Source organism: Prunus mume, linkage group LG2 (assembly GCF_029339155.1).
Source record: "Prunus mume cultivar Tortuosa linkage group LG2, ASM2933915v1, whole genome shotgun sequence".
Lineage (NCBI taxonomy): Eukaryota > Viridiplantae > Streptophyta > Magnoliopsida > Rosales > Rosaceae > Prunus > Prunus mume.
The window spans coordinates 31379067-31405860 of NC_142699.1; the positions used below are offsets into that span (position 1 = coordinate 31379067).

Genomic DNA, 26794 nt, shown 5'->3' on the forward strand with positions numbered 1-26794 from the left:
ATTTCCGTTTTGGAAGTATGGTTAATCAAGGAATTGTATCTTGGAAGGTAGGTACTTGGCTGATATGAGCGGGACCCTAGCTTGGGATTACTTGTGAGTGGACTTTGTTTTTAAGCATATGCTGTGCATATCTTTTAAATGGTGATTTGATTTAATAAGCATTTGATTGATGAATTTGAATATGTTTGGCTATATATTTTGAGTATAGACATATATATTTGAGTATGATGAATATGTTGATATGGATTTTGGGATGGCTATCTATATTGTCTATGTATAGAGTATGAGAGGTTGTTGTGGTGAGATTGTGGAAAGATGTGAAATTGAGGGATGGTTGTGAGATGTATGAGTATGGTAGGTGAGTACCATTCCCTGTCTAGGCAGCGTTAGGGTGGGGTGGGAAGGCCATGAGATTACAGGTCTCACATGTCGCTGGCGGCTTGCATGTGTGAGCGTTGTGCGCACGCTAAGTATATTGCTTGAGTATCATCACACACGCGCCGCGTCGTTTGGGGTGATGATATGTCTGCGAGCGTAGGACATTTGTGAGTACACGTCGCTGCGGCGCCGGCGCAGAAGAGTTCTTTCCCTTCCTCGCATACCCTGCTGGATTGTCTCCGGTACATTAGTATGAGAGGAGTATATATTATATTAAAGTCCTAGCTATATATATATATATTTATATATGGGTACGGGTTAATGAGAGTTATATATCATTGGGAAATGAGTTGTGACTTGAGATGTGGAGATGTTTTGGACTTTGGGATTTTGTGTTTGAGTTTTGGTTTCTGAATTGTGACTCATGCTAGAGCATTATTTTTACATGGTGGGGTTACTATGTTGATTTAAAGTGAAACTTTATTTCGTCCACTCACATATTTCTGTTTTCAGACAGAGTTGCTTTTGGAGGCATTCGAGCAAGTCACGAGCTCAAGCTTGTCAGTTGTTAGGTGATAAATTCTTTCTCTTGTTTGTTGTAAACAAATTCACGCTCATTCGCCCATGTTAGGCTAACTTGAGGCCGGAGGCCATTTTTTTGGATGTGAAGCATGCTTTGTTATATAAGTAAATTATGTGTTGTTTAATGTTGGTTTGGGTTGCCAAAATTTTGGTAGAATGTCTTGGGTTTTAAAGATTCGGCACCAAGACGGACCAGGAAATTGGGCTAACCAACGGTGGCAATGGGCCACGCTCGGAGATTTATCACTAACCGGTAGAGGCTTTCGAGATTGTAGGCGTGGAGGAGTTGAGTAAATTGAAGGCTGATCGTTTCCTTTTGGTTGGGCGCTTACTCACAGCCAAGCCTTTCCATAAGGAGGCGTTGTTTAGTACTATGAAGAATATCCGCGTACATGGGAGGATGTCTGCGGTCCTTGGATGCACCCAAGAGGTTTTTGTTCTCCTTCAAGTCTAATCTTGATCGTAGAAGAGCGTTGAGCTCCTTGGACTTTGATAAGAGTTGCTTGAGGCAATAGACGGTTGTGTTGATCCGCTGACAATTACTTTGGATACCAGAACTTTTGGGTAAGGGTTAGGCGTATTTCCCCATTGTTCCTGACTCAGCTCATTGCAACTACCATCCCATGGTGGAGCGATTGAATGAGGATTGTTTGGGCATCATACTACGCTAGCACATGATGAACCGACAAAGGATCTTATGAACGACCGCCTTATGTATTGTAGTAGATTGACCATATAGGCTGTGAGTTGAAACAGAAATAGGATATTACAACCGAACGATATGGGCGGTGGAAGACTATTGAATAAGTTGGTGGTTGACAAGGAACCGGATTCGACTTAGGGGTGGGCATTGGACAATTGTACTTCACCTCCGAAGGTTGCGCATTAGGGACAACCATGAGGGAAGATGGTTTGGGAAGTGATCATGTGCTACATTGAAGAGACAATTTTCTACTGTGAAGGCCATACCACTATAGCACCGGAGGTCGGGTAAAACTCATAAGTGTTTATTAGTGAGCATTGGGGGTTTGTGTTATGACTGTGGAGAAGGCGTTAGACTAGAACAACTTAGGATTACCTTTGTTCTCTAAAGGTAAAGCGCATTACAGGCAGGTGACTCGAGTGAAAAATAGCACAATGGGGAAGAGGTGGTCGAAGTATGGGTCGAATGGTCCAGTTAGGAGGCCCAGAATCACCTAACGATCTTATGTATGTCTTGGTCTGTATTGCCTGGTAGATTGTTTTTGAAATACATCCAGCTACTACTAGGTGGGCCGCTGCTTTAGTGTGAGTAGAGTTGCTTTTTGGAGGTGGCAACATGTGATAGATGAAAAATAGGCCAACGATTTGTTCTTCATGCCATTGTTTTCATATTGATGCCATCATTCGGAGGTTTGAAATGAAACCCAAATATGATCTACACAAGCATTCATGGGATACGAAGGATTTGATGCGATTGGCCGACGATTTTAATGAAATCACGATACATTGGATGAGTATTTAGGCCGTCTCACTTCTAATTGTTTGAATCAAATTGAAACCCAAACTGCAGACAGATAGAGAAAGTAAATTAAGGTATTAAAACAAAGCATTTTCATTCTTAACCTTCCCGAGCTCAGATATTGAGATTTCTTACAAGAATTGCCAATATTCCTAGAGTCATATCACACTACACAGATGATAGAACTTCCCAACTTCTCAAGAGAATGGGAATCTATAATTATCCTAACGAGTCAAAAAATAAAAGCTATGCTAACGCGAGATTAGGCTATTTTTTACCATTCATTATTGTAGGATGCAAATTTGATGTCAGAACATTGCTCCTGTTCTTATTTATGTTCGTCTTTCCTTTGAAGTCATGATCATTTGTTGTTCCAGTGTTCCTATTGTCAGTTCATATGGTATCAGCTTGTCCTCATTGTGGATTGTATTGGCACTAGTTTGCCATGCACCTTTTTCATTGCATGGTCTGTGGACCGCTGAACCAACTCTTTTGTAATCCATGGTTCTGTCTTGAGGCAACAGTTTACTGTATATGGAAGCGATGTTACTTTTCCCAAGAATGAAATGGCTGCTTTAATTATGAAGTTGGATTAAGTCTGTTTGCTTTGTTTGGTCTAATCAGATCATCATATCGCAATTTTGTTCATATATTGGCCATTAAAAATCCTGTGGAAGAAACCAATTTGTGCATCCTACTTATTGCAAAGTCAAGGCATCCATATTCAAACCATACACATCCTCTAAGATATGCATGTCCACAAAGAATTTATATATATGAGCATTTCAAAACTCTATGTTCCTCTCTACAAGTATATTTTGTACGATGGACGACTTTAATAGAAATCTTCAGCGGTCCAAAGCCTAAAAAGCTTGGACTTGGTAAAAGTTGGCAGAACTCTTTTTGTTTTTTTTGCCTTGTTTTTTCTTTTGAGTTTGTCAGTCAATGGAGTAATGTTCGCTCGTAAATCGATGGGGCAGCCCGTGTTTGCCTTTGACTATTGTTAAATAATAGTAGCTTTTAATTTCAGCTTAATCCATTCATTCTTTGCCGTGTAAAAGGTTTCAGATTATTAAAGATCTTTTTTTATTTATCACATGAGAAACTTTCACTCCACAAAAGGCGAAGAAAACATACAACCAGAATTACTGGTTCAGGTGCAGTTTGAAAATGTGGACTCGTTAAAATCTTGTCATAAAAAATTCCGAGAAGAAAAATCGATAAGGGAAAAAGAGTACCACTACACTGCATTACAAAGACACCTACTCCTATCCATTCTCTACATCTTTCTCCAGCAAAGACAATAACCAGACTCTATTGGCCCCCGTGAACAATTTGGTGCCTGAAAATTTGGGTTTTTAGCTCAAGTGAGGTCTGGGAATAAGATATTGACTCATTGACCGCTGATACTGCCGGACTTTTTCTCCTCAACATATGAAATCATATCTCTTCCAGGTAAGCAAGCTATATTGATTAAATACCTAATTAAGTATCTACATTAATAAGATTATTGACCATGAAAAGTCTCCTAGAGATGCATTCTAGAAACGAGTTTCTGGGAAAGTTTTATGAACATTTCAAACTCTGTTTCTCTATAAATAGCCAACAAGAACAACGAATCTTAACATTCATTCTCATCTCCCTGCACCAAAATGGCTTTCTACAATACAACAAAATACCTTACAAGCGTCATTGCACTAGTATTTGTAGCTGGAGCACTGCTAAACAATGCGACAGCACAAGATTGTGGCTGTGCTCAAGACCTATGTTGTAGCCAATATGGCTATTGCGGCACCGGCGACGATTACTGCGGCCAGGGTTGTAAACAAGGTCCTTGTACTGGCAGCGGCGGCACACCAACCACACCGAGTGGTTCGTCAGTGGCTGATATAGTAACTCCAGCATTCTTCAATGGGATCATAAGCCAGGCTTCTTCAGACTGTGCCGGGAAGAACTTCTACTCTCGAGGGGGTTTTCTTGACGCTGTCAACTCATATTCTGACTTTGGTAGACTTGGTTCGGTTGACGACTCTAAACGCGAAATTGCAGCTTTTTTTGCTCATGTCACTCATGAGACTGGCCGTAAGATATTCTGTTCCTCCCTTCTCATATATACAATGTACACCTGGTACAAAGATACATGCACAAATATGTGTTTATATATATTTACATGCTTTACCATGTCACTCCTCTTAGTTAGTAGGAAAATGGATATTCACCTGCTTTCTTTTCCACACCCTGCGTTTTCTATCTTACATGATAACAGAAATAAAACACAGATGATCCTAACAAAAACACTTTTTCTTTTGGATCAGATTTTTGCTACATTGAAGAGATAAATCGTGCAACCTACTGCGACACAACCCGAACAGACTATCCATGCAACCCCAACAAACAATACTACGGGCGTGGACCACTCCAACTAACATGGAACTACAATTATGGAGCTGCTGGAAACAGCATTGGCTTTGACGGCCTAAACTCTCCTGAAACCGTGGCCTCAGACGCTGCTGTTGCATTCAAGACAGCCTTGTGGTATTGGATGAACAATGTTCGTCCTGTTGTAAGCCAAGGATTTGGAGCCACGATTCGAGCCATTAATGGTGCTGTGGAATGCGATGGTAAAGAACCTGGAAAAGTTCAAGCCCGGATCAACTATTACAATGATTATTGCACCCAACTAAATGTTAATCCTGGCGGTAATCTCTATTGCTAGAAGACCGGAGTTTATAATAAGCAGAGATATTCTTTCTAGACATGATCAAAGCTTATTAATTATTTAGATAATGAATAAAAGGGCAATCTGATTTGTTGCTCCCTCCCAGCCATGGAAGAGAGGGCTAGCTCTCCTGTTGTGTACTCCACCCATTCAATAAATAAAGGCTGAAGTTCTGTGTTGATCTTCATTCATTGTCTAATATATATGTGCACAGTGCTTAGAATGTGATCAATTTTGGTGGTCCTGATCTTATTGAAGGTGAATTGTGGTTGCTTGTAAATTCTCAGTTAGTTCATTGATCAAATTTGGATCCCACAATGATGGTGCGAAATTGCCTAGGCTCGCGTGGGTGAAAACTCAGACATTTCATTGCCTTGTCCTTCACATCCATAATCGAAAGATATGTGGTCGAAGTTAACACGTAAACATGTTAGCTGAGAAGGCATAATGGTGCCAGCAAAGTGATTAGATTTCTTTTGTTCAGCAACTTCGCCTCCCATGATCTTACAAATAGGCTCATCTTTTGAATGAAGAAGAGTCGGATGAACGTTGAGATCTCCCATTACTATCTTTTGGCCGACATCCAAACTCACTCAAATCCACATCATATATATATATATATATATGGAGGGATCACATCTGCAGGACAGAGGAACTTCACAGTCCTCTTGATTATATTTAAATAAGCACCTGCCAAGTTGTAAAATGTCACATTAGAGATTGGGACAGAAATTTGATCAATGGTCAGAAATTGCCCGCGTATTTTTACTTGTTGTTCCAGTGTTCCTATTGTCATTTCACATGGTCTCAGGTGCTTCTCCTCAGTGTGGATTGTATTGGCACTAGTTTTCCATGCACCTCTTTCATGGCATGATCTGTCCATCACTGGAATGGGAACCAACTTTCTTCTGTAATCCATGGTTCTGTCTTGAGGCAAACAGTTTACTGTATATGGTGTCCAGCTGACTTATCATTTTGAATTCGAAAGCTACTTCTGCCAAAAATGTTGCTGCATGCTTTATGAAGTTGCATTAAGTCTGTTGCTCTGTTTGATCAAATCATGTCATATAAGCCACAATTTGGTTCATAACAAATTCGGACCCCTTCTCGAAAATTACAGATTTCGCATAAACACCCACACGAAGAATTTCTCTAGACGTATAGTTTGTACGATAGACAATCCGAAGACTCTGTCAGTCAATCGATGGGCAGCCTGTGTTTCCCTGTAAATGGTTTCAAATGATTAAAGAGATTAATTGTGCATATAATTACAATGTGGTATCCCTGTGAGCACTGATATATTCCCAGACTTTTCTCCTCAACATATAAAATCCTATCTCTTCTAGGTAAGCAGGCTAGAGTGATTAAATACCTAATTAAGTAGCTAAATTAATAAGATTATTGACCATGGAAAGTATCCTGTGCAACAAGATCACAAAAAAATTCTTAACATTCATTCTCATTCCCTACACAAAAATGGCTTTCTACAATACAACAAAATACCTTACAATAAGCCTCATTGCAATAGTATTTGTAGCTGGAGCACTGCTAAAAAATGTGACAGCACAAAATTGTGGCTGTGCCCCAGGACTATGTTGTAGCCAATATGGCTATTGCGGCACCAGCAACGATTACTGCAGCCAGGGTTATCAACAAGGTCCTTGTACTGGCGGCGGCGGCACACCAACCACACCAAGCACCAATGTTGGTTCGTCTGTGGCTGATATAGTAACTCCAGAATTCTTCAATGGGATCATAAGCCAGGCTTCTTCAGACTCTGCTGGGAAGAACCTCTACTCTCGAGGGGTTTTTCTTGACGCTGTCAACTCATTTTCTGACTTTGGTAGACTTGGCTCGGTTGACACTCTAAACGGGAAATTGCAGCTTTCTTTTTGCTCATGTCACTCATGAGATTGGCCGTAAGATATTCTTTTCCTCTCCCCTCTCATATATACAATGTGCACCTTGTACAAAGATGCATACACAAATATGTGTTTCTATATACTTACATGCTTTACCATGTCACTCCACTTAGTTAGTAGGAAAATGGATATTCACCTGCTCTTGTTTTTTTCCACACCCTGCTTTTTCTATTATAACATCTCTCCTACAATCAAGGGTGGAGCTATAATTGCAAGTTTGGGGGGCTAGTGTATAAAATACTAGTATAAAAGATACTTAAGTATTCAAAATTCATGTTAAAGCTTAACATATATATAGTTCAGGTTATTCACCTCTCATTGTGGGAGGGGGGAACATTTACTCAAAATTAACAAGGTCCCTTTAACTATTTGCATATTGCAGAAGTTGGTTAGTAGTTGGTCAAGACAGTGAGTCTGCCCCTTGCACTCTAGTTCGTATCTCTCTCCCCATAGATTACATTAATTTTGAATTTCCTAATGAATATCACTGATATAAGAAAGAAACTGACAAATAAACCTATGGAAGAAAGAATTTGACAAAGAAACATAGAAACTGAGCAAGCGACATCCGCCCAAGTGTGTCCATTGAGTATCTGTGAACTAAAATACTTATTACCATAGAATTTCAGATCAGATTCACAAGAGATACGATGCAGACCCAGTTTCTTCCTCTCTTTAACAGCATCCTTGACCGCCACTCCCCACGCTCCCTCGTCAAAAGATAAAGAAACCCAAAAAGGGAAAAAAAGAGGGTGAAAACTATATTGCCTTGTCCTTCACAGCCATTACAAATCAAAAGATACGTGGTCGTAAACATGTTAGCTGAGAAGGTGTAATGATGCCATCAAATTTTCATGATAGCACAGCCAAAATCCAACCATAGCAGTTATTTAGTTTTCTTTTGTTCAGAAACTCTAGCTCCCATGATCTTACAAACAGGCTCATCTTTTGACTGAATAAGCTTTAGAGTCGGATGAACTTTGAGATCTCCCATTAATATCTTTTGGCCAACATCCAACTCACTCAGATCCACATCAATATATGGAGGAATCACATCTGCAGGGCAGAGAAACTTTACAGTCCTCTTGATTGTATTTAAGTAAGCACCTGCCAAGCAACATCAATAACTAAAATTAATATCCAATAATCACGAAAATTTCCAGTATATAAGAAGACACATGTATGTTCAACATATAAAAAATTCAAGTCATTTCATGAATTGTAGATGAGTCGTTCATCAATATTGAATCATAATAAAAATCTGTCAGGAAAATTTCTGTGCAACTGTCTCAACTTTATAAATCTGCCATAAATTAAAAGAAGAGTTGGATTAAAGAAACACAAGAAAGTCGACTTTATCACCTTATTTTATCATGGATTAATTCAAATTACGAAATCATCCAAGTAGACATCATCGTAGAATAGTTCAAAACTGAAGAAGTGAACAACGATAAAAACTCATGAATACTAACATGTACCTAGAATCTAATTCTTAGGCTGAAGATAAAATGTCCAAATAAGTGCTGCTTATGTGATTATCCTTCTCCTTAGAGCATAAAGTTGAAAATTAAAACCAGTAAATACAGTGTCTTAGAAATCCTAGTTCATAAAATTCATGCAAAATAAACATTAGGTGCCAGCCTCAAAGGTATTAAAGTATAACTATTTGAATTTCTAAAACACTGATCCAGAAATTATGAAAAAGAAACATATATGCATTACTCTTCCCCGATTTCAACTTTATTTCACTATCATGTAAGATCAAGGGCAAGATGAAGAGTTGGATTAAAACAAGGAGTTGAAAGGAATGTGTACCATAAACATGATGTACATAATCTCTGCAGCGGAAAAAGCAGCATTACAATCATATGACCAGGTAGATTTTTCTTGTTATCCTATATAATTTACCAAGACAACAAAATTAACCTAGATTTGTCAAAACCAGGAGGTAAAGTTTTCTAATTGTCTGATGTCAAAAGCATAGAATAGAACACACACAAGTGCATACATAATTGCATAAAACAGAATATCAAAAACAACACGCACACCTTTAGGCAGAAAGCAACATCAAAGACATTGAATCCTTTTACTGTAATACATTAACGTTGAGTTGGACCGGATAAAACTAAATTTCTTTTGAGAAACTAATTCATCTATCAATAATTTAATGTTATAACTTTTTGATGAAAAACTAACAACCTCCATTCAAATTTAGCCATATTATCAAGAATATACAAAGATGTCTAGTTGGAATTAAGAATATGTTGTATCTGAAGGCAGTCACACCCCTGTATGCATTCAAATATACCTTTCTTCAATCCAGGAGAGACATCATCCCCTCGAAACACAAGAGGAATGTCGACTTTCAACAAAGCATGAGAAGGAGCCCTTATGAAGGTCACATTAAGCGGTGCGTCCGTGGCCGAGTGCAAATGAATCTAACAAACAAACAAAACCCCAACATCAAATAAACCCTAACACACCAAAAACAAAATCAAATCTTCTGAAGATAAACAGAGTGCAGAGCAGACCATACCATGCGAGGCAAAACGCGGACCCTCTCAACGATGTCGTCTTCAGAGTCGAAGTCGGAGCGAACCTCGAGGTCGAAGAGCCTGGAGAGGAAGAAAGAGCGGCCGAGATGACCGACGAGTTTTCGGATCTGGTTGGTCCGTACAGAGATGAGGCGCTTGTTGCCGCCGTGCTGGCCGTCCTCTTGCTCGAAGACGATGCTGGGGACGCGTCCCGCCTTGCGCTCTTTGGCGGAGATGCTCTTACCGGAGGCGGTGCGTGGGACGGCGAAGATGGTCTCGGCGTATTTCGGGTCGGGTCTCGGGAAGGTGGACTGAAAGTCGGGTTCGACTTCCGATTCCTGGTGGAGCAGAGCGGCTGTGGCAGATTGGGCGTAGCGTCGGATTTGGAGCTGGAGGGCTTCGGTTAGTGCGGCGGGGCGCTGCCTGTGGAGGAACATTTTGGTGCCGGCCTAGAGTGAGAGAGGAGCTCTGGAGACGAAATGTAATTAATGGGGTTTAAGAGAGGTTTTTATTTTTTTCATAGTGCAGAATAGAATTGCGGCCGTTGGTTGGAGTTGAGATCTTCTCGCCCCAATTCCTCTAAAATCCCCTGCGTCTCCTATTTGAGATGTTGACACCTGTCCACCAACTCCTCCAACCCTCAACACCATCCGATCAGATTAGCAAAAATAATATTTAAAAATGGATATAAAAAAATGGTAAATTTCACTATACTATTTGGAAGTTCATGAATTTCAATTCTTACCATCTAGAAGCATCTTCAAGGGATTATTCGAATGAAGTAAGTAAAATTGTACTTTAACAACTTATGTGGCATGTATTGCTTACTCATTTGTCCTATCAAAAAAGGGTCATAAGGGTATACTCAATTATAGTACCTAAAAGAGGGCTCTAACAAATTGATCGTGGATAGAATTCCATTTAGAGTTTCAGTGAAATATTATGGGTTATAAAGGTATCTTCCACAAAATGGGTGTTGTATAGTTGGGGCTCTAAAAAAAATTTGTGATGTAATTTGGTTTAGGTGGTATTTTTTATAAAAAAACTTATTTTGTTTTAATGTATATTTAAGCTATGTTTTTTTTTTGGAACATTTCAACAAAAATACAGTAAAAATTTTTGCACAAGATTCCGAAAACATCATTTTTTTCGTAGACTTCGCATGTAAATGGATGATTTGTGGTGCTATTCAATGAGACTCTGAGAGGGCAAACTATAGATACAAAATGATGGGTAGAAGGGCCAGCGACTCTCTTGAGAGACCGAAGTTCCATTGGTGGTGCAGAGCGAGTTAGGGTTTTGCGATCACGAGTTTCGAGGTTTCATTGAGTGAGGATGATATTAGTGTAATTTTTGTGAATATGAGGGACGCCGAACTAACACCCTCAACAACCTAGTCCCTCGGTTAACAGGAATGAATGGTTCTGTATGGTTTGGTTTCGATTTTTGAGCCAAGTGGGCTACAAGGCTTGGTGAGATATCTTGGCTGCGTGACGAGGAGATCGAAGGAGACAAGGCGAGATAGCTCCAAATCTCCAAATGGAGAGAGAGAGAGAGACTTTTGTATATTATGTCATGCTAAAATGGAGTTTATTAATGAAATCCTCAAATTTAAATGATGAGGATCTAAATTCGATCATTTAAGAATTTTGCAATTTTCAATTCCTTCATCCAAACAGAGGGTAAAAGTTATCAGTTGGCTATTATGATATCATATAGCATAGAGACTTTTATTTCATCATATAGCAAAGAGATTCGGGAACTTGTGTCTTTCTCCTCCTTTGATTCACATCTTTTTCTTCCTTTCATTGTTTTTCCAGGGAACGCCATCTTCTTCTTTTTATGAATTCAGACGGCTAGAGCATGATATGTGCTTGCAGAATTTACTAATACAATTAACGTGTTTGGTAATCACAACCCTTAAACAAAAATGGTAAACAAAATGAGTAGGGCGACAATATAAAGTAATGTAATCTTTTCTTTTTAATCTGAGGAGAAACTTAACGTAATCATGCTTCAGACTAAGATGCATATCCCAATCCCAAATTAGCCATCTCCACTACGTCTGGCTACAGTAGGAGGAGGAGGTGGGGTTGGCATGCCCCTTAATTTTCTCGGTTTTTGATCTGCAGCAATTAATAAACTCAACTCAATATCAATAACATCAATCAAATTATGTTCATGTGTAACTTTTTTTTTTGACTTTTTAATCCGCGCCCTGTATGACAAGTTAAATTATATAATCTTTTACAAATAAACTCATTTTAGTATGGCATATTAAACAAAAATTTATATCATTTGTCATTTTCTAATCGGTTTTTAGAAAATTTTAACACACTTAGAACTAATTAGAAAATGACAGGTTGCTATTTTGGATTTCTCTTTAAATAGGTTCTATAGGAGTTTTTGTAAATATGTATTATGTCATGTTAAAATGAGTCTATTAGTGAAAAAACCCTAAATTATACGATGCATAAATATTTGAAGAGACAATTAGGTCACAAGACCGGTCAAGATTGAAGGGTCCTTCTCCATTACGGAGTTGAAGTGTGTGAATCCATTATGGAGCCAAGAAGAAGAAGAAGAGAGAGAGAGAGAGAGAGAGAGAGAGAGAGAGAGATATATATATTGAGCAAAGGAGGAGAGAAGAAAGAAGAGAGAGAGAAGGAAAAATAATAAAGAAAAAGAGAAAGACGAGGAAAAATAATAAAGAAAGAGAGAACAACGAGGAAAAATAATACAAAAGATAGAGAAGAGGAAATAGAATTTTTTTAAAAAGAGGGTGAGATTTTAAACAAACGGCAATTGGCGTAGATCCTACGGTCAAAACACAAATCCGTAATGGATTCCCATACATCATTTCGCATACTTCAACTCCGTAATGGAGAAGGATCCATGATTCAAAACTCTTAATTATAGTTAGCCGCTATCAGAAATGAAAATGGATGGATGTCAATTAATTATCAAGATATAGTGTATACTAAGCATTATTAGAATGAAGAAATGAAGCTACCTGCGTGAACGTAATGAGGTGATTGCATGACCAAGAATGAAGAGACGATCAATACGAGCAGCGTCAGAAGACGGATCGAAAAGCATGAGATCAGTCCCATCTCTCAACTACTCTTTCATAGATCGAGCGATGCGGCCACTTCACTTCTAGTTTCTATTATGTTGCCTTACCACCTCTACCTCTCGCCCGTGGCTAGATATTTATACCAATGTTTTTTCTTTAAAGATGAGATATATATAGTAATAGTAGTCATCCATTAGCTTAAACTGCAAGTCATGAGTCCCTCTTGCCATGAAGTAAGCTTGAAGCTCTGGTGAGAACCCGCGGCACGCGCTTTGAAGAAAAGAAAAATGAATGAACTAAGAAATTTACACATTACTAGTAATTCTAATGACAGAATGAGAAACAAGAAGTGAAATATACGTTTGTTTTCCAATGGCCTGCTTCCAAGTAGCATTCATATCTGTTTTCAAAGCAGTGTTGGGGGAAGACGGTCGTTGGCTTTGACTCTGACTTTGAATTACACATTACTATTAATTTTAGGTAATTTGCACAAACAGTTGAGTCACATAATGCTTTGACTCTGACTTTGAATTACACATTACTATTAATTTTAGATCATTTTCACAAACAGTCGAGTCACATAATACATATATAGAGAGTTTCAGTTGAGGAATCCCTTAAAATAGTTTATTTGAGAGACACTTTTGTATGGTCCACCACACATTGTATTTCAATTATCTAAATGGTTTAACTTTTAGATATTCCCTTGAAGATCATCGCTGCAAAAAATTACTTGAATCCGAAATTATTTGACCACTCAATTAATGGTTGTTATTAAAGTCTTTTCTTGAATCATTGTGTTCGTCTATTTTGTTGGTCTCAACTAGATGCCTTAATTATTTTCAATTTCCTGATTTTTTGCAATTATGATTTATGAATAAAGAATTGAAAAATAGACGTTTCGATCCTTGAAAAACAATTCATAAGAAGAGTGTCTCTCAGTAAAAGGAGATTGATATATACACATCCTCTTCTTCTTCTTTTGTTTTGTTTTGTTTGTTTTTTGTAAAAAAAAAAAAAACAAATAGAGGATGTGTATATATATAGTGAGCAGTTTCGGGAGAAATAAAAACTAATTAATCAGGACAATAAAGAAACGCGCTTGAGCATGTTTGACATTGACTTAATCAAAGTTAAGAAAATAATGTAATTGACTTTAGACTCAGATATATGTTTGACTTCTTTCCACTATAGGCTATAGATGAGTCTGACGACCGTTAAAGCACCACTAGCAAACTTGAGCTAAATGGTAAATATCATATGGAAAAGCATCAGTAAGAAACTTTGCTTTGTATCCTCTTCTTGCTATGACAACATTTGTAGCTTTCCGTAGGATGGATGGCATCCCAAAATACGTACTGCGTCCTGTTCTTGCATGGTAATACATGTGATCTGACCTTTTATCACCTCACAAACATGAGGCATTGGTAATCAAAGAACCTGAAATATAGAAAATTTAAGCCCTTGGACTAGAGATTTAAGCCTCCGATTGAAAATTTGGACTGCAGTGTTGATATAAGCTACGCATGAAGAGCCTTTTGTGCCACACATGGCCACTTCGTAAGGTGTGGAACCTAAACGACCTAGCCCAAAAAGGGCTATCTTTCTTGCCCCATAGTGCCAATTATATATAAGTCTAATTGATTTTCTGATCAATACGAAAAAATCAACATTTATTAAAACCAGATGGCTAGGATAATGAGACCGCTCCCTTTGCATCTAAGTTCGAGTCCTTTCTCTGTAATTTAGAATAATTTAGACTATCGCTTGTATGAAATAATAATCATATAATTAAAAAGGAAGATATTGTTATACTACTCTTAATTGCTGAGAATACTGATGAATGAGAACTCTTGCGTATTGATCTTTTGTGTATTGGCAGCTAGTGTTGGACATTGAAACGAAGTCGTTGATAGTGTAATCATTGGTGCCCATCCCAACAGTATATATGCACCTGCCTAAGTACTCCGCCGCTGATGAGGGCATTATTTCCCCTAAAAGAAGCTATCTTTTTTACTATGCTATGATGATTTTGCAACTGCATATCCATGCTTATTATCTGTCCCTACAAAATCAAGAAGAGGGATTAAATTGCATATGGTTTAGTTTCTCAAACCTCTCAATTTTTCCAAGAATTCTTTTGTGCCATAACATAAAACCATAACCATTAATTTCTGGAAAAAAAAATTGGATCACATGCTTTCTTTGAAATTTTTTGGCATTTTAGAATTGTTTGCCGGGTGTCAATAAGGACGGAAGTTAATTTCTGAGGCGAAAGCGTCTTTATGATCATGTAGTAGAGAAAATAAAAACAAGGACCATTTCAGTCGAAAACCCAAAATAATTACCACTTGTCTTCCAGTTTCGTTGGGGATACAGCTGCCCCAGATGCATAATTCAAGCCTTTGAGTATTTCCGATCCTCTTGCAGTAGCAAAAGGTGGGAGGTAACTATCAAAACCTAGTAGTTCAGCTGCAATGAGAACAATTTCAAACTAATTAGTAATAGAGTACATACATATATAGAGGGCCGCTCCAATGCCAAATGCAACCTAATTAGTCAGCCTCTATCTAACTTTTTGATACAATCAGAACAATTTTGACTTTCCAGCTATTTTATAGAATCTATTTTGGCTTAAGTTCTTCCCCAAGATTAAAAACGAGTCACAAACATTCCATTCAATTTCTATTCTTTCTTCTTTAAAAAAGAAATTGTATTTAGCCAACATGGTCTAGTACAGTGAAAAATCGTCTTAACTCGCATTCCAGTGGTTTCAAGTCCAAACTCTCATGATACTTTGATAGTGTGTGTGTATTTAGAAACCTCTCACCTCCTTATAGTTTAGACTATCACTTGTATTAAAAAAGAAAAAGAAAAAAAAAAAGGTACTTGCAAGGATGATCGATATCCACGAATCATTACAAAATCGTTTTACTTATGCTTAGATAGATCGCGTGTTCGAAGATAAAACTAGTGCCTCACACAACTTCAATATTAGCCACCATTTTTATGGACCATTTAAACAATATTTAATGAGCCTAGTTGACCACAGACAAAGATAGCTTTTAAGTGCTAGTTAGAAGTACTTTGATCATAAGCCCTGTGGGGTAGCCCAAATGGTGAGGTAGATGGGGAAATAAATTAGGGATAAGTTAGGCCAATGATTTTCCATTATAGCAAAAACAAAAGTACTTGGATTATAAGGCTTAGGGTTCGTTTTCAGTAGGGTGGTTTGGATGGGTCTTTTGAGGCACTGACCATCTCTTGAGAGTCACTCTACATAACAATTCTTTCAAGGTCCATTTCAACACCAAGCTTAAGACCAAATAGCACTGCTTCCGCTTCCGCTTCAATACCTGTAGATCTAGGGATGAAGACACATTCTCCACCAGCGGCAGACTCATGAATTTTTCAGCAGAGGTGCAATTTTCAAAAGCTAAAACTCCCAAAAAAAAAAAATAAATAAATAAAAAACCTAAACATCCTTATAATTTAAACAACACTAATGTTATTCATAATAAATAAATTAAAAAAATAACATTACAGACGAGGTTTTATATCTTGAAAACGTCGCATTATATTTATATTACTAATACAAGAAAAAACATATTTCTCAATGTAAACAACCAAGCTATCACTCAACCATTGATTCACTATTTTGTTACGTAATGGTGTTTTCACAATATTCATAACTGAAAAAGCTCTCTCAACTGAAGCTGTTGCAACGGGTAAAACTAAAGCCAATGTAAGAAGTAAATATACATAGTTGTATATTCTACTCCTTCCTGTATTCACCAATTTTTCTACCAGATCAATAATTCCGTTCAATGATGAAAACTCAGTGCTGCTCTGCATATCAACCATATAAAGCCCAAGTTGATCTTCAAGCTTCATAAGGTCTCGGTTATTAAATTCTTGAGGGTAAAATTGAGCAAAACGAAGTATTTTTTGTTTGTCAAAAGCTACAAAATTATAAGCCGGACTCAAACATGCCATACAAAGAAGCAATTCAGTATTTACCTCAGTGAAGCAATTATTCAATTCCACTAGTTGCTTATCAATGATAGTAAGAAATAGGTCCACACGATAATAATGGCGGTTTGTGATTTTCTGAGCTTTACGTCGTGATCTCCCTTGTGGTACAAATAAATCATCCATGTTATGAACATCAATATCATTGTTGCCACAAAATATTGATACTTTGCCAAGCAGATCATCAAAGTCATCATCCCTCACGGGTTGTAGCTTTTGCTTACATCTTTGGACCAACATCATTGCATTCACAATATCTTGATCTTTCTTTTGTAATGCCTTTGACAAATCATTTGTGATTCCCAATATAAATCTCATCAAATATAGGTGAAACACAAAGTCAAAAGTTTGTATTTCTTTGAATAACCTATTTGCTTCACCTAAATTATCTTGGTTGACATCATCAACAATCCATTCAAGCACCTTCACCACGGGATGAAACATAGTATTAATACTAAGTAAAGTATCATAATGTGCGCATTTCATTGAACACTTTATCTGCATCCCTGGTCTGAAGTAGAGGTGCAACTCCATCGTCTGTAATGGATATTTCCGTGCCGGAGGTGCAGGCTCACCTCCTTGCGCCTACACAGGTCCGCCACTGTTCTCCACTCAGAAGCTCGCCCAAGTGGTTTCCAACAACGTAGCCCACCCCAGCATAAAGAACTTAGTTCACACTACTACAAAAATTGAAATAGACGACGGGAAACCACCGTCGTGTAAAAGGTTTTCGCCCGGTCGTGAAATCGACTGCCGTCTATTTGGGTTTCAAACTACGACGGCTTTTCACCGTCGTTGTTTATCAGTAAAGATGACGGTTTTTAAAGAAAATCGTCGTTGTTTAGAGGTAAAGATCGTTAATTATAGGAGGAAAGACGACTGTTTTTAATAAAACCGTCGTGTATTGTATGTAAAGATGACGATTTTTTTATGAAAACCGTCGTGGATTGTTTATAAAGACGTCATCTTTACATACAATAGACGACCTTTTTTTATAAAAAGCGTCATCTTTACATACAATAGACGACGGTTTTTATAAAAAGCGTCATCTTTACGCACAATAGACGACGATTTTTATAAAAAGCGTCATCTTTACTTACAATAGACGACGGTTTTTATAAAAAGCGTCATCTTTACGCATAATAGACGACGCTTTTTTATAAAAAGCGTCATCTTTACGCATAATAGACGACGTTTTTATAAAAAGCGTCATCTTTACGTACAATAGACGACGGTTTTTATAAAAAGCGTCATCTTTACGCATAATAATGCTTTTGATTTCCTATGATGCTATACAACGATTTTAACTAGAAAACCAACCATAATGCTTTATCAAAAATAGTTTCTTTCATAAAACTTGAAGATTCAATAGTTATTACATAGTTAACCAATCTTTATTCTACAACAAACATAATTCATAACAAGACCTACGTACTCCTAATCCAAGCATTCCTCATCCAAACATACAAATGATGCACAACTGAAGTCTCCTCCATCATCCCTGTAAATAAATCAAAATGACAAAGAGAGAAAAAAAGAAGCTAAGATTATAAACATAAAAAATTAGGTGGAAGAGAAATTTTACCATTGGTCCATATTTCCATAAAAACTTGTAAAATGAGCATAAAAAAGACCATCGAGAACCTGCAAATTTTCAACAACAAAAAAACATACGTCTCACATAGAAAACCTGCAAAAGAAAAAGTTATAAATCTGCAAGCTTCCTCCTCATCTCCTGATAACCAAATCAGAAAATCTAAAAAGAAACCAGAAATAAAAAAATATGTAAACAAATCAGACAAATCAAGAAAGACAAAATCTGAAATTAGGGATACAAAGAACATACCAAAAACGCAAAGAGACTAATCCAGAATTCACTAGCAAGATATAGAAGGGTATTAAGAGATTAGGTGACTTTCAAATCAACCTTTCAACCAGCTTTGATTCCCAAATACAGAACATCCCTCTACATCTTATGGATTTGCTAAGACCTCAATCTCTCAACTCCTTCATTGATATCGATCTTTTGATGATTTTGTAGAGAGTTTTATGAGGGTGTTTTAGAGAGTGCATGAGGGTTTCAAGGAGGGAGAGATAAGGTTTTCAGAGACGGGGGAAAATCTGAAAATTTGACAAGCGCGAATTCACTTAAGTAGACTTTTTTTAGCGTGTTTTAAAAGACGACGCTTGTTAATGAGAGATAAGATTTTCAAAGACGGGTGAAAATTTGAAAATTTATCGAGCGCGAATTCACTTAAGCGGCCATTTTTTAGCGCGTTTTAAAAGACGACGCTTTTTAAAAAAATTTGTCATCTTTACATATAATATACGACGGTTTTTATAAAACGTCATCTTTACATATAATAGACGACGGTTTTTATAAAAAGCGTCATCTTTACATACAATAGACGACGGTTTTTATAAAAACATCATCTTTACGTACAATAGACGACAGTTTTATAAAAAGCGTCATCTTTATGTACAATAGACGACGGTTTTTATAAAAACGTCATCTTTACATACAATAGACGTTTTTTTCCACTACACTTCTTGACCCTATATGAATACAATGACTGAATTTGATCTTCAATTTAAAATATTTACACTAGTGGATACCACAAAATCTTATGTTATATTTAACGAAAGTATAAATAAACTCTTAATTGTTAGTGAATATTTTTTTTATGGCATACGCATTTTAAGAAACTAGTTTCAACGATCCAACCATCAAACTTGTTTGTTTATACTTCGAGATCATCTACACTAAAAATCGAAAAAAATAAACATTCAGAGATAAAGTAACGGGACAAAAAATTTCGACGGTTATAAATGAAAAATCATGATTTAACGGTTATTTTAACTCCGATTTTGATGATTTTTTACCGCTACACTCCTTGACCCAATATGAATACAATGATTGAATTTGATCTTCAATTTAAAATATTTACACTAGTGGATACCACAAAATCTTATGTCATATTTAACGAAAGTATAAATAAACTCTTAATTGTTAGTGAATATATTGTTTTGATGGCATACGCATTCTAAGAAACTAGTTTCAATGATCCAACCGTCAAACATGTTTGTTTATGCTTCGAGATCATATACGCCAAAAATCGGAAAAAATAAACATTCAGAGATCAAGTAACGAGACAAAAAATTTCAACGGTTATAAATGAAAAATGATGATTTAACGGTTATTTTAACTCCGATTTTGATGATTTTTTACCGCTACACTCCTTGACCCAATATGAATACAATGATTAAATTTGATCTTCAATTTAAAATATTTACACTAGTGGATACCACAAAATCTTATGTCATATTTAATGAAAGTATAAATAAACTCTTCATTGTTAGTGAATATATTGTTTTGATGGCATACGCATTCTAAGAAACTAGTTTCAATGATCCAACCGTCAAACGTGTTTGTTTATACTTCGAGATCATATACGCCAAAAATCGGAAAAAATAAACATTCAGAGATAAAGTAACGGGACAAAAAATTTCGACGGTTATAAATGAAAAATCATGATTTAACGATTATTTTAACTCCGATTTTGATGATTTTTTACCGCTACACTCCTTGACCCTATATGAATACAATGACTGAATTTGATCTTCAATTTAAAATATTTACACTAGTGGATACCACAAAATCTTATGTTATCTTTAACGAAAGTATAAATAAACTCTTAATTGTTAGTGAATATATTGTTTTGATGGCATACGCATTCTAAGAAACTAGTTTCAACGATCCAACTGTCAAACTTGTTTGTTTATACTTCGAGATCATCTACACCAAAAATCGAAAAAAATAAACATTCAAAGATAAAGTAACGGGACAAAAAATTTTGACGGTTATAAATGAAAAATCATGATTTAATGGTTATTATAACAAACCATCATCTTTACATATAATAGACGACCATTTTTTATAAAAAAACGTCATCTTTATATATAATAGACGACCCTTTTAAAAAATTTGTCATCTTTATATATAATAGACGACGGTTTTTATAAAAAGCGTCATCTTTACATATAATAGACGACGGTTTTTTTATAAAAAGCGTCATCTTTACATACAATAGACGACGGTTTTTTCGGTTTTTATAAAAAGCGTCATCTTTACATACAATAGACGACGGTTTTTTCGGTTTTTATAAAAAGCTTCATCTTTACATATAATAGACGACGGTTTTATAAAATCGTCATCTTTACATATAATAGACGACGGTTTTAAAAAAATCGTCATCTTTACACATAATAGACGACGGTTTTTATAAAAATCGTCATCTTTACATATAATAGACGACGGTTTGTAATAAAAATCGTCGTCTTTACATATAATAGACGACGGTTTTAAAAAAATCGTCATCTTTACATATAATAGACGACGGTTTTATAAAATCGTCATCTTTACATATAATAGACGACGGTTTTTATAAAAATCATCATCTTTACACATAATAGACGACGGTTTTTATAAAAATTGTCATCTTTACATATAATAAACGACGTTTTTATTTTTATAAAAAGCGTCATCTTTACATATAGTATGACGTATGATAACAAAATCAAAGAAATAAATTGATAAAAAAAATTCGTATTAAGACGACGGTTTAAATATAAGGTATGACGTATAAAGGGAATAAATACGACGTTAAATTTTATAATACGTCGTTAAATGAAAAACAAACGTGGTGAGATTTAAAGATACCGTCGTAGAACTATACAAGAAAGACGTCGATATATTTTTATTTTCCGTCGTTGTACATTAATTTAATACGGCAATATTTTGTATTTTACCGCCGTGGATTTATTTGTAATTATATGGCGCCTTATACGAAAACTTGGTCGTGTTATTTTCTGCGTAAAAACGGCGGCTTTTTTTGAAATCGTCGTCTTTACTTTCAACGTCGGTCGATTGCCGTTCTTTATTTGCTTTGATTTTACACTGCGGAAATCCTGTTTCAAATAGACGTCGGTTTTTTAATTAGGTACGTCGTTGTTTATGAACAACCATTTGAATCTCCATTTTTTAGGTGTCTAAGGTGTTATTACACGGCGGTTTTATAGAACCGTCGTCTTTTAAAAAACAACGACGGTTTTCACTTAGACCGTCGTTTTTTTCTGGTCGTCTTTGTCACTTTTTGTAGTAGTGTCATGTTTCATCCACACTAATGGCAACCTCTCTCAAGAGGCGTCCAAGATAGATGACCATTACTAGAGTTACCAACAAGAACCTGTAATCTACTCAGGGAACCCATTTCGGTTAAGCTATTTTCGCATATGCGAATAACACTAATGGGATTAGGTCTGCGATTTTCAAAGTGAGCAGAGCACCTCTCCTTCCAAATTTCGCACCACATGGTTCCAACTACTCCAAGAAGCTTAGCTTTGTGTTTGTCTCTAGCAACTGACTCACCAATACTCAGAAGCCAAGTATCTAGTGTTAATTCTTTGGGGGTTTCGAGCAGAACCCATCCAGAGACATTGGACCCAAAGAGATAATAGGAGAATATGCTCAAGAGATTCTTCATGAAGATCACAAAATTTGCAGAGAGGACTTCTAGCAATTTTCCTTTTATACAAATTGCAAATAGTTAGTATAGAATTTGTGAGGCCGCCACATAAAATTCTTCACTTTTGGGATAACGTTTAGACTCCAAATCAGTTTCCAGACCATGTCGTCAATCTGATGGGATCAATGGATAAGGATTCCAAACCATGGTTTATAATTGGCTAAAGCCCATAAGTAACTAGAAATAAGAAATTGAGTCTTTATTGACGCTATTGCTCAGAATGAAGCACGTAAGTACTTGGAGAAATATTTGAGAGGAGAAGAGGTCCCATGTGTTCCACTCCTAATAATATCGAAGTCTTTTGTGATAAAACCCTACACCTATTGGGCTTTGTAGGTGGTTAAGTTGAGGACAATATCAGTATTGTTAGTAGTGAGCCGTTCGCCCGTCTCTCTGAAATTTAACATGGTATCAGATCTAGTTGATTGACTGGGCCTTTAGCCTTATCCCTTACATCTTACTAAACATGTAGTGTTCACATGTTGGGCTTAAATATTTACCCTTATCCAATATGTGGTGTTCATGTGTTAGGCTTGAATGTTTGATTCTGATGTGGACTTGGCTTTACGTGTGGCAACTATATGATGGTCCCACATGAGGAGGAGTGTTGACGAGTCCTTATGTCACTCCCCGATTCAAAATAAGGAATATTTCCTAATCAGGGTGTGAGTCATACCACAGTCATAAGAATAAAATCCTACAACCATGATATGATGAGAAAAAGAGTCACAAATAAATACAAATTTACTTAACAACACAGAATCAAAGTCACAGTAGCTCGTAGTTAAATACACACGAAGATCTTTATCAAACGGTTGACTACTTACAAATGTTAATTACACAAATCAACAACAAAAGCCTAGTAACTTGATTGAAACCCGCTTCCTCAAACTTCGCCTTGAATCCTGCACAATATATTAAGGTATGAGTATGGCTGGGCTCGGTTTGGGTTGGTTCGGTTTTGGGCTCAACCCGACACCGAACCGTAGACTTCGATTTGGTTATTTTGAAAACCAAAACCAAACCATAATTGATGAAAACCGACCACTTCGGTTAATCGGACTTGGTGGTTTGGTTTGGTTCGGTTTCAGTTTTTTGGCTTTCTTAGAGAGAGAGAGAGAGAGAGAGAGAGAGAGAGAGAGAGAGAGAGGAAATAAAAGCAATGGAGAGGAGAAGAAGAAGAAAAAGAAAGGGAGAGAAAAAGAAGAAGAAGAAGAAGAAAAAGGAGACGGGGAGAGGGTGTGAAGACATATATAAGAAGAATGATAAAATAAAAATAGAGAGAGAGGGACTGATAAAGACAAGAAAAACGAAGAGATTGAGAGAGAAGAAAAAGAAAAGATTGAAACTATGTATTATATATATTTTTTATAATAATATTATATATAATATTTTTTTAATATCTTCGGTTTGGTTTGGTTAAACCGTGGTTTTGAATATTGTAAACCGTACACGAACCATATATTTCGGTTTGGTTTGGGTTCAAACCGATGACCAAAAAAAAAAATTGAAAAAAAATCAAACCAACCCAACCCATCGGTTTGGTTTGGGCGGGTTGGCCGGGTTTCGGGTCCAAATGCCCAGCTCTAGGTATGAGCATTCTAATGCCCAGTAGAGTACCGTCAAACCCCTCAAGATCAACTATTATAGTTAATCAAAGTGTCATGCATCAAACAACACACGATACATAAATTATGCAATCATACCAAATAAATAAACTTGTATATGCAGTGATGCCATGAACTCACTCCCTTCTAATCCCACTAATTCATACCTTAGGGCAACAAGCCTACATGTCTCATACTATGCATTTTACCATTGTGACTTCGAATACCCTAAAATATGAACTAGCACTTGTCCATCCCTTAACTCAGTTTTCTTTTGTTACAAATTTCTCAATTTTCACTTTTCATTAGAGGCCTACTCACATCACTTCATTAGATTCAAGCTCTGCTCCCGTCACTTGAATATATTTTACTTTTTTTTTTACTCAGATATATCTAAAGCCTTCTCCTACCCCTTAGATATACCTTAAACTATACACTGACCCAACACGACTGTATTTATGATGCATATGTAATGCAACGCAACATCATATATCCCTGCTGAATAATAATACATATAATAACAATAATATTTCAGATTTAATCATATGAATAATAATATTCACTCAACATTACACAATATCCACAGAAAAACATCAATAATAATTTTCACATAATATCAAATAATATTCACCGAGTAAAGCAACAATAATATTCATATTTATAGTACTATATATAAGCACCAAGATTAAAAGTGACATAACCCAATCATTGGGAAATCAGGAAACCCTACCTCATATCTAGCTAGCTTAACCTTGTGCAGGTTCATCCTCGAAAGTACGTAGACCTAAAGCCCAAAAAAAAACACTTGACAAGTTGTTTGACCGGATCATTACTCCCTTAACCTCACATTCAAACAAACATTAGAACCAAGTTTCAAGGAAAACCAATCTATTCCCCTGCTATAATTGTTCTACTCTTTGGGATGTTTAAAATCAGGTGGTTTGGCTCTAGACTCATAAAGAAAATTTAAAACATCAATTTAAAACAAAAACTTCAGTTTTGCTAAACATTTAGGTTAGAACACGTTAACTTTGAAAATTCACTAAATATTGATTTTAAATCAAAATAATGTAAAAAATTTCAGATCACAACTAAACACATAGAAAAATTAAAAATGTCAGAATTTGATGGAAATTAGGGTTAAGGAAGAATGTCAAAGTAGAACCAAAACAAACTAGGCTGCAAAATGTTCTTTTTTTCAGGTTTGTACACTTTATTTTGAAAACTCACCAAAATTTCAATTTACAACCAAAATGGATAAAACTTTCTACATTTGAAGAAAATACGTGAAAGTAAAACATATTAAAATTTCATGAAAATTCAACTTCAGGAAGTTTTCAAACACGTATACAAAACATAGCATGTGGTAGAATCAGAACAATTCCAACAACATAGTCTCTAGTTTGAAATTGCACAAAAAAACTCAATTTAAATTCAAATGGCACAAAACCAACTTTGAAATGACCCTTGAGATATCAATTTTGATGTAACAAAATCCCAGAATAAAATTGGTACAAAATCACATCGAAATAATCTAGAACTTCACAGAAACACACTTTAAAAGGGATATATGTCATTGAGGTATTCTAACCAACACTTGATTTATAACTAGTACTCAAAGAGACAATAGAAAGATGAGCTTCATGCATTCAAAGAATCATTTACTTGAGATGATAGTGGCTAATTTGATCAATTGAATGACAAGTAACAAACTATTTGAGAGAAAGTACACATCTATAACAAGAAATTCAATATAATCAATGAACAAGTTCCATTCTAAACTTTCCCAAGGTGGCTATAGAAGTCTAATCAACCTAAATTTTTGATATGTTATAGTAGACAGAATTTCGAACAACTTTGATGAAGGAACCAAGTCATTTGAGTACAAGAAATCGTAGAAATATTCTGAAACTGATCATACTACTGTGAAATCCAAAAATGGTAAACATACTGTGATCATACCAAGTTTTCGGAGTCAATACTAATCGGATTGAGGTGAAAATGGAGTATGTAATAGGAATCACGTAAAGAACAACTTTTATGAAGGAAGTTTTCTCATTTGAGCTCTCTAAATTTGAGTTCTCGGCTGCTCCAAGGAAGTGACGAATTTTTGAATTTTTGAAGAAGAACAAAAGAAGAATGAGGATGAAAACATGTGAATGAGGAAGAAAGGGATGATACAATGAATGATGAGGATAAGAATAATTTCATGATTGAAGATTCTTAGAGGTGAGTCATCAATTTAGAGTGATAATACAATGAATGGGGAGGAAGAGAATACATTCATGATTAATTAAGGTATCTTAGGCTAGGTGAGTCATCAATTTAGAATAGGTGACTCACCACTTTCATAATTGCAAATTTGGAAGCTTGAGGCAACAGGGGAAGCATGGGAGGAGGGTGGTTTGATGCCCTACATGTTTCTTTTTCTTCTTCTTTTTTTGGCCTACAAGGGTATTTTGGTAATCTTTCACACATAGAGGTATTTTGGTCATTTTGTCAAGCTTGAAACTAAAAACACTTAATTTAATAATCTCCATCCAAAATCACTTGATAAAATACCCATAATCATTCTCCACCATAATATTCTTTTTCACTAAAATATGAGAATCCACCTTGAGTTTTTTGGGGTGTTACACCTTACTTAGTTAGGATTTTGGTTCCATTTTTAGTTAGAATTTTTGTTACCAGTTTTAATGTTTGCCTTCTCCCCCTGAAGAGAAGGGTCGTTGAAGTCAAGAAATATGCAATATTTTCATGAGAAAGAGAAACATATCATTTTCACTATTCCTCCCCCCTTAAAAGGAAGGGAGGTGAGCACTTAAATTGCAAGGAGAACGCAAGCACATATCACAAGA

The 26794-nt window shown here is 36.1% G+C and overlaps 2 protein-coding genes, 1 long non-coding RNA gene and 1 pseudogene across 3 annotated transcripts; 2 read left to right on the top strand and 2 right to left on the bottom strand.

Moving 5' to 3' along the window:
• Positions 1-4077: 4077 nt before the first annotated feature.
• On the top strand, positions 4078-5367 carry LOC103323522 (endochitinase EP3-like). The gene is made up of 2 exons (XM_008225514.3): positions 4078-4543; positions 4777-5367. Exons 1-2 carry the CDS (start codon positions 4114-4116, stop codon positions 5175-5177), a joined length of 831 nt encoding a protein of 276 aa, XP_008223736.2. The 5' UTR covers positions 4078-4113; the 3' UTR covers positions 5178-5367.
• Positions 5368-6656: 1289 nt separating this feature from the next.
• Positions 6657-7091, top strand: LOC148920043 (endochitinase PR4 pseudogene; annotated as a pseudogene).
• Positions 7092-7561: 470 nt separating this feature from the next.
• Positions 7562-10188, bottom strand: LOC103323524 (uncharacterized). Its single transcript, XM_008225515.3, has 3 exons — positions 9639-10188; positions 9411-9540; positions 7562-8209 (listed from the first exon to the last, which is right to left on the bottom strand). Exons 1-3 carry the CDS (start codon positions 10071-10073, stop codon positions 7989-7991), a joined length of 786 nt encoding a protein of 261 aa, XP_008223737.1. The 5' UTR covers positions 10074-10188; the 3' UTR covers positions 7562-7988.
• A 1098-nt stretch (positions 10189-11286) lies between these two features.
• Positions 11287-13021, bottom strand: LOC107880465 (uncharacterized). Its single transcript, XR_001677308.2, has 2 exons — positions 12650-13021; positions 11287-11762 (listed from the first exon to the last, which is right to left on the bottom strand). It is a non-coding gene; the product is annotated as an uncharacterized LOC107880465 (long non-coding RNA).
• Between the last annotated feature and the right edge of the window lie 13773 nt (positions 13022-26794).

What these genes read in the sequence shown, in the direction of transcription:
- LOC103323524 (XM_008225515.3), bottom strand. Translation starts at nt 10,073, where the DNA reads ATGTTCCTCCACAGGCAGCGCCCCGCCGCACTAACCGAAGCCCTCCAG. An exon ending in TCCGCGTTTTGCCTCGCATG is followed by an intron (nt 9,541 to 9,638) that starts GTATGGTCTGCT and finishes TTTGTTTGTTAG; the next exon opens with ATTCATTTGCACTCGGCCAC. An exon ending in CTCTCCTGGATTGAAGAAAG is followed by an intron (nt 8,210 to 9,410) that starts GTATATTTGAAT and finishes GTTGCTTGGCAG; the next exon opens with GTGCTTACTTAAATACAATC.
- LOC103323522 (XM_008225514.3), top strand. Translation starts at nt 4,114, where the DNA reads ATGGCTTTCTACAATACAACAAAATACCTTACAAGCGTCATTGCACTA. An exon ending in TGTCACTCATGAGACTGGCC is followed by an intron (nt 4,544 to 4,776) that starts GTAAGATATTCT and finishes CTTTTGGATCAG; the next exon opens with ATTTTTGCTACATTGAAGAG.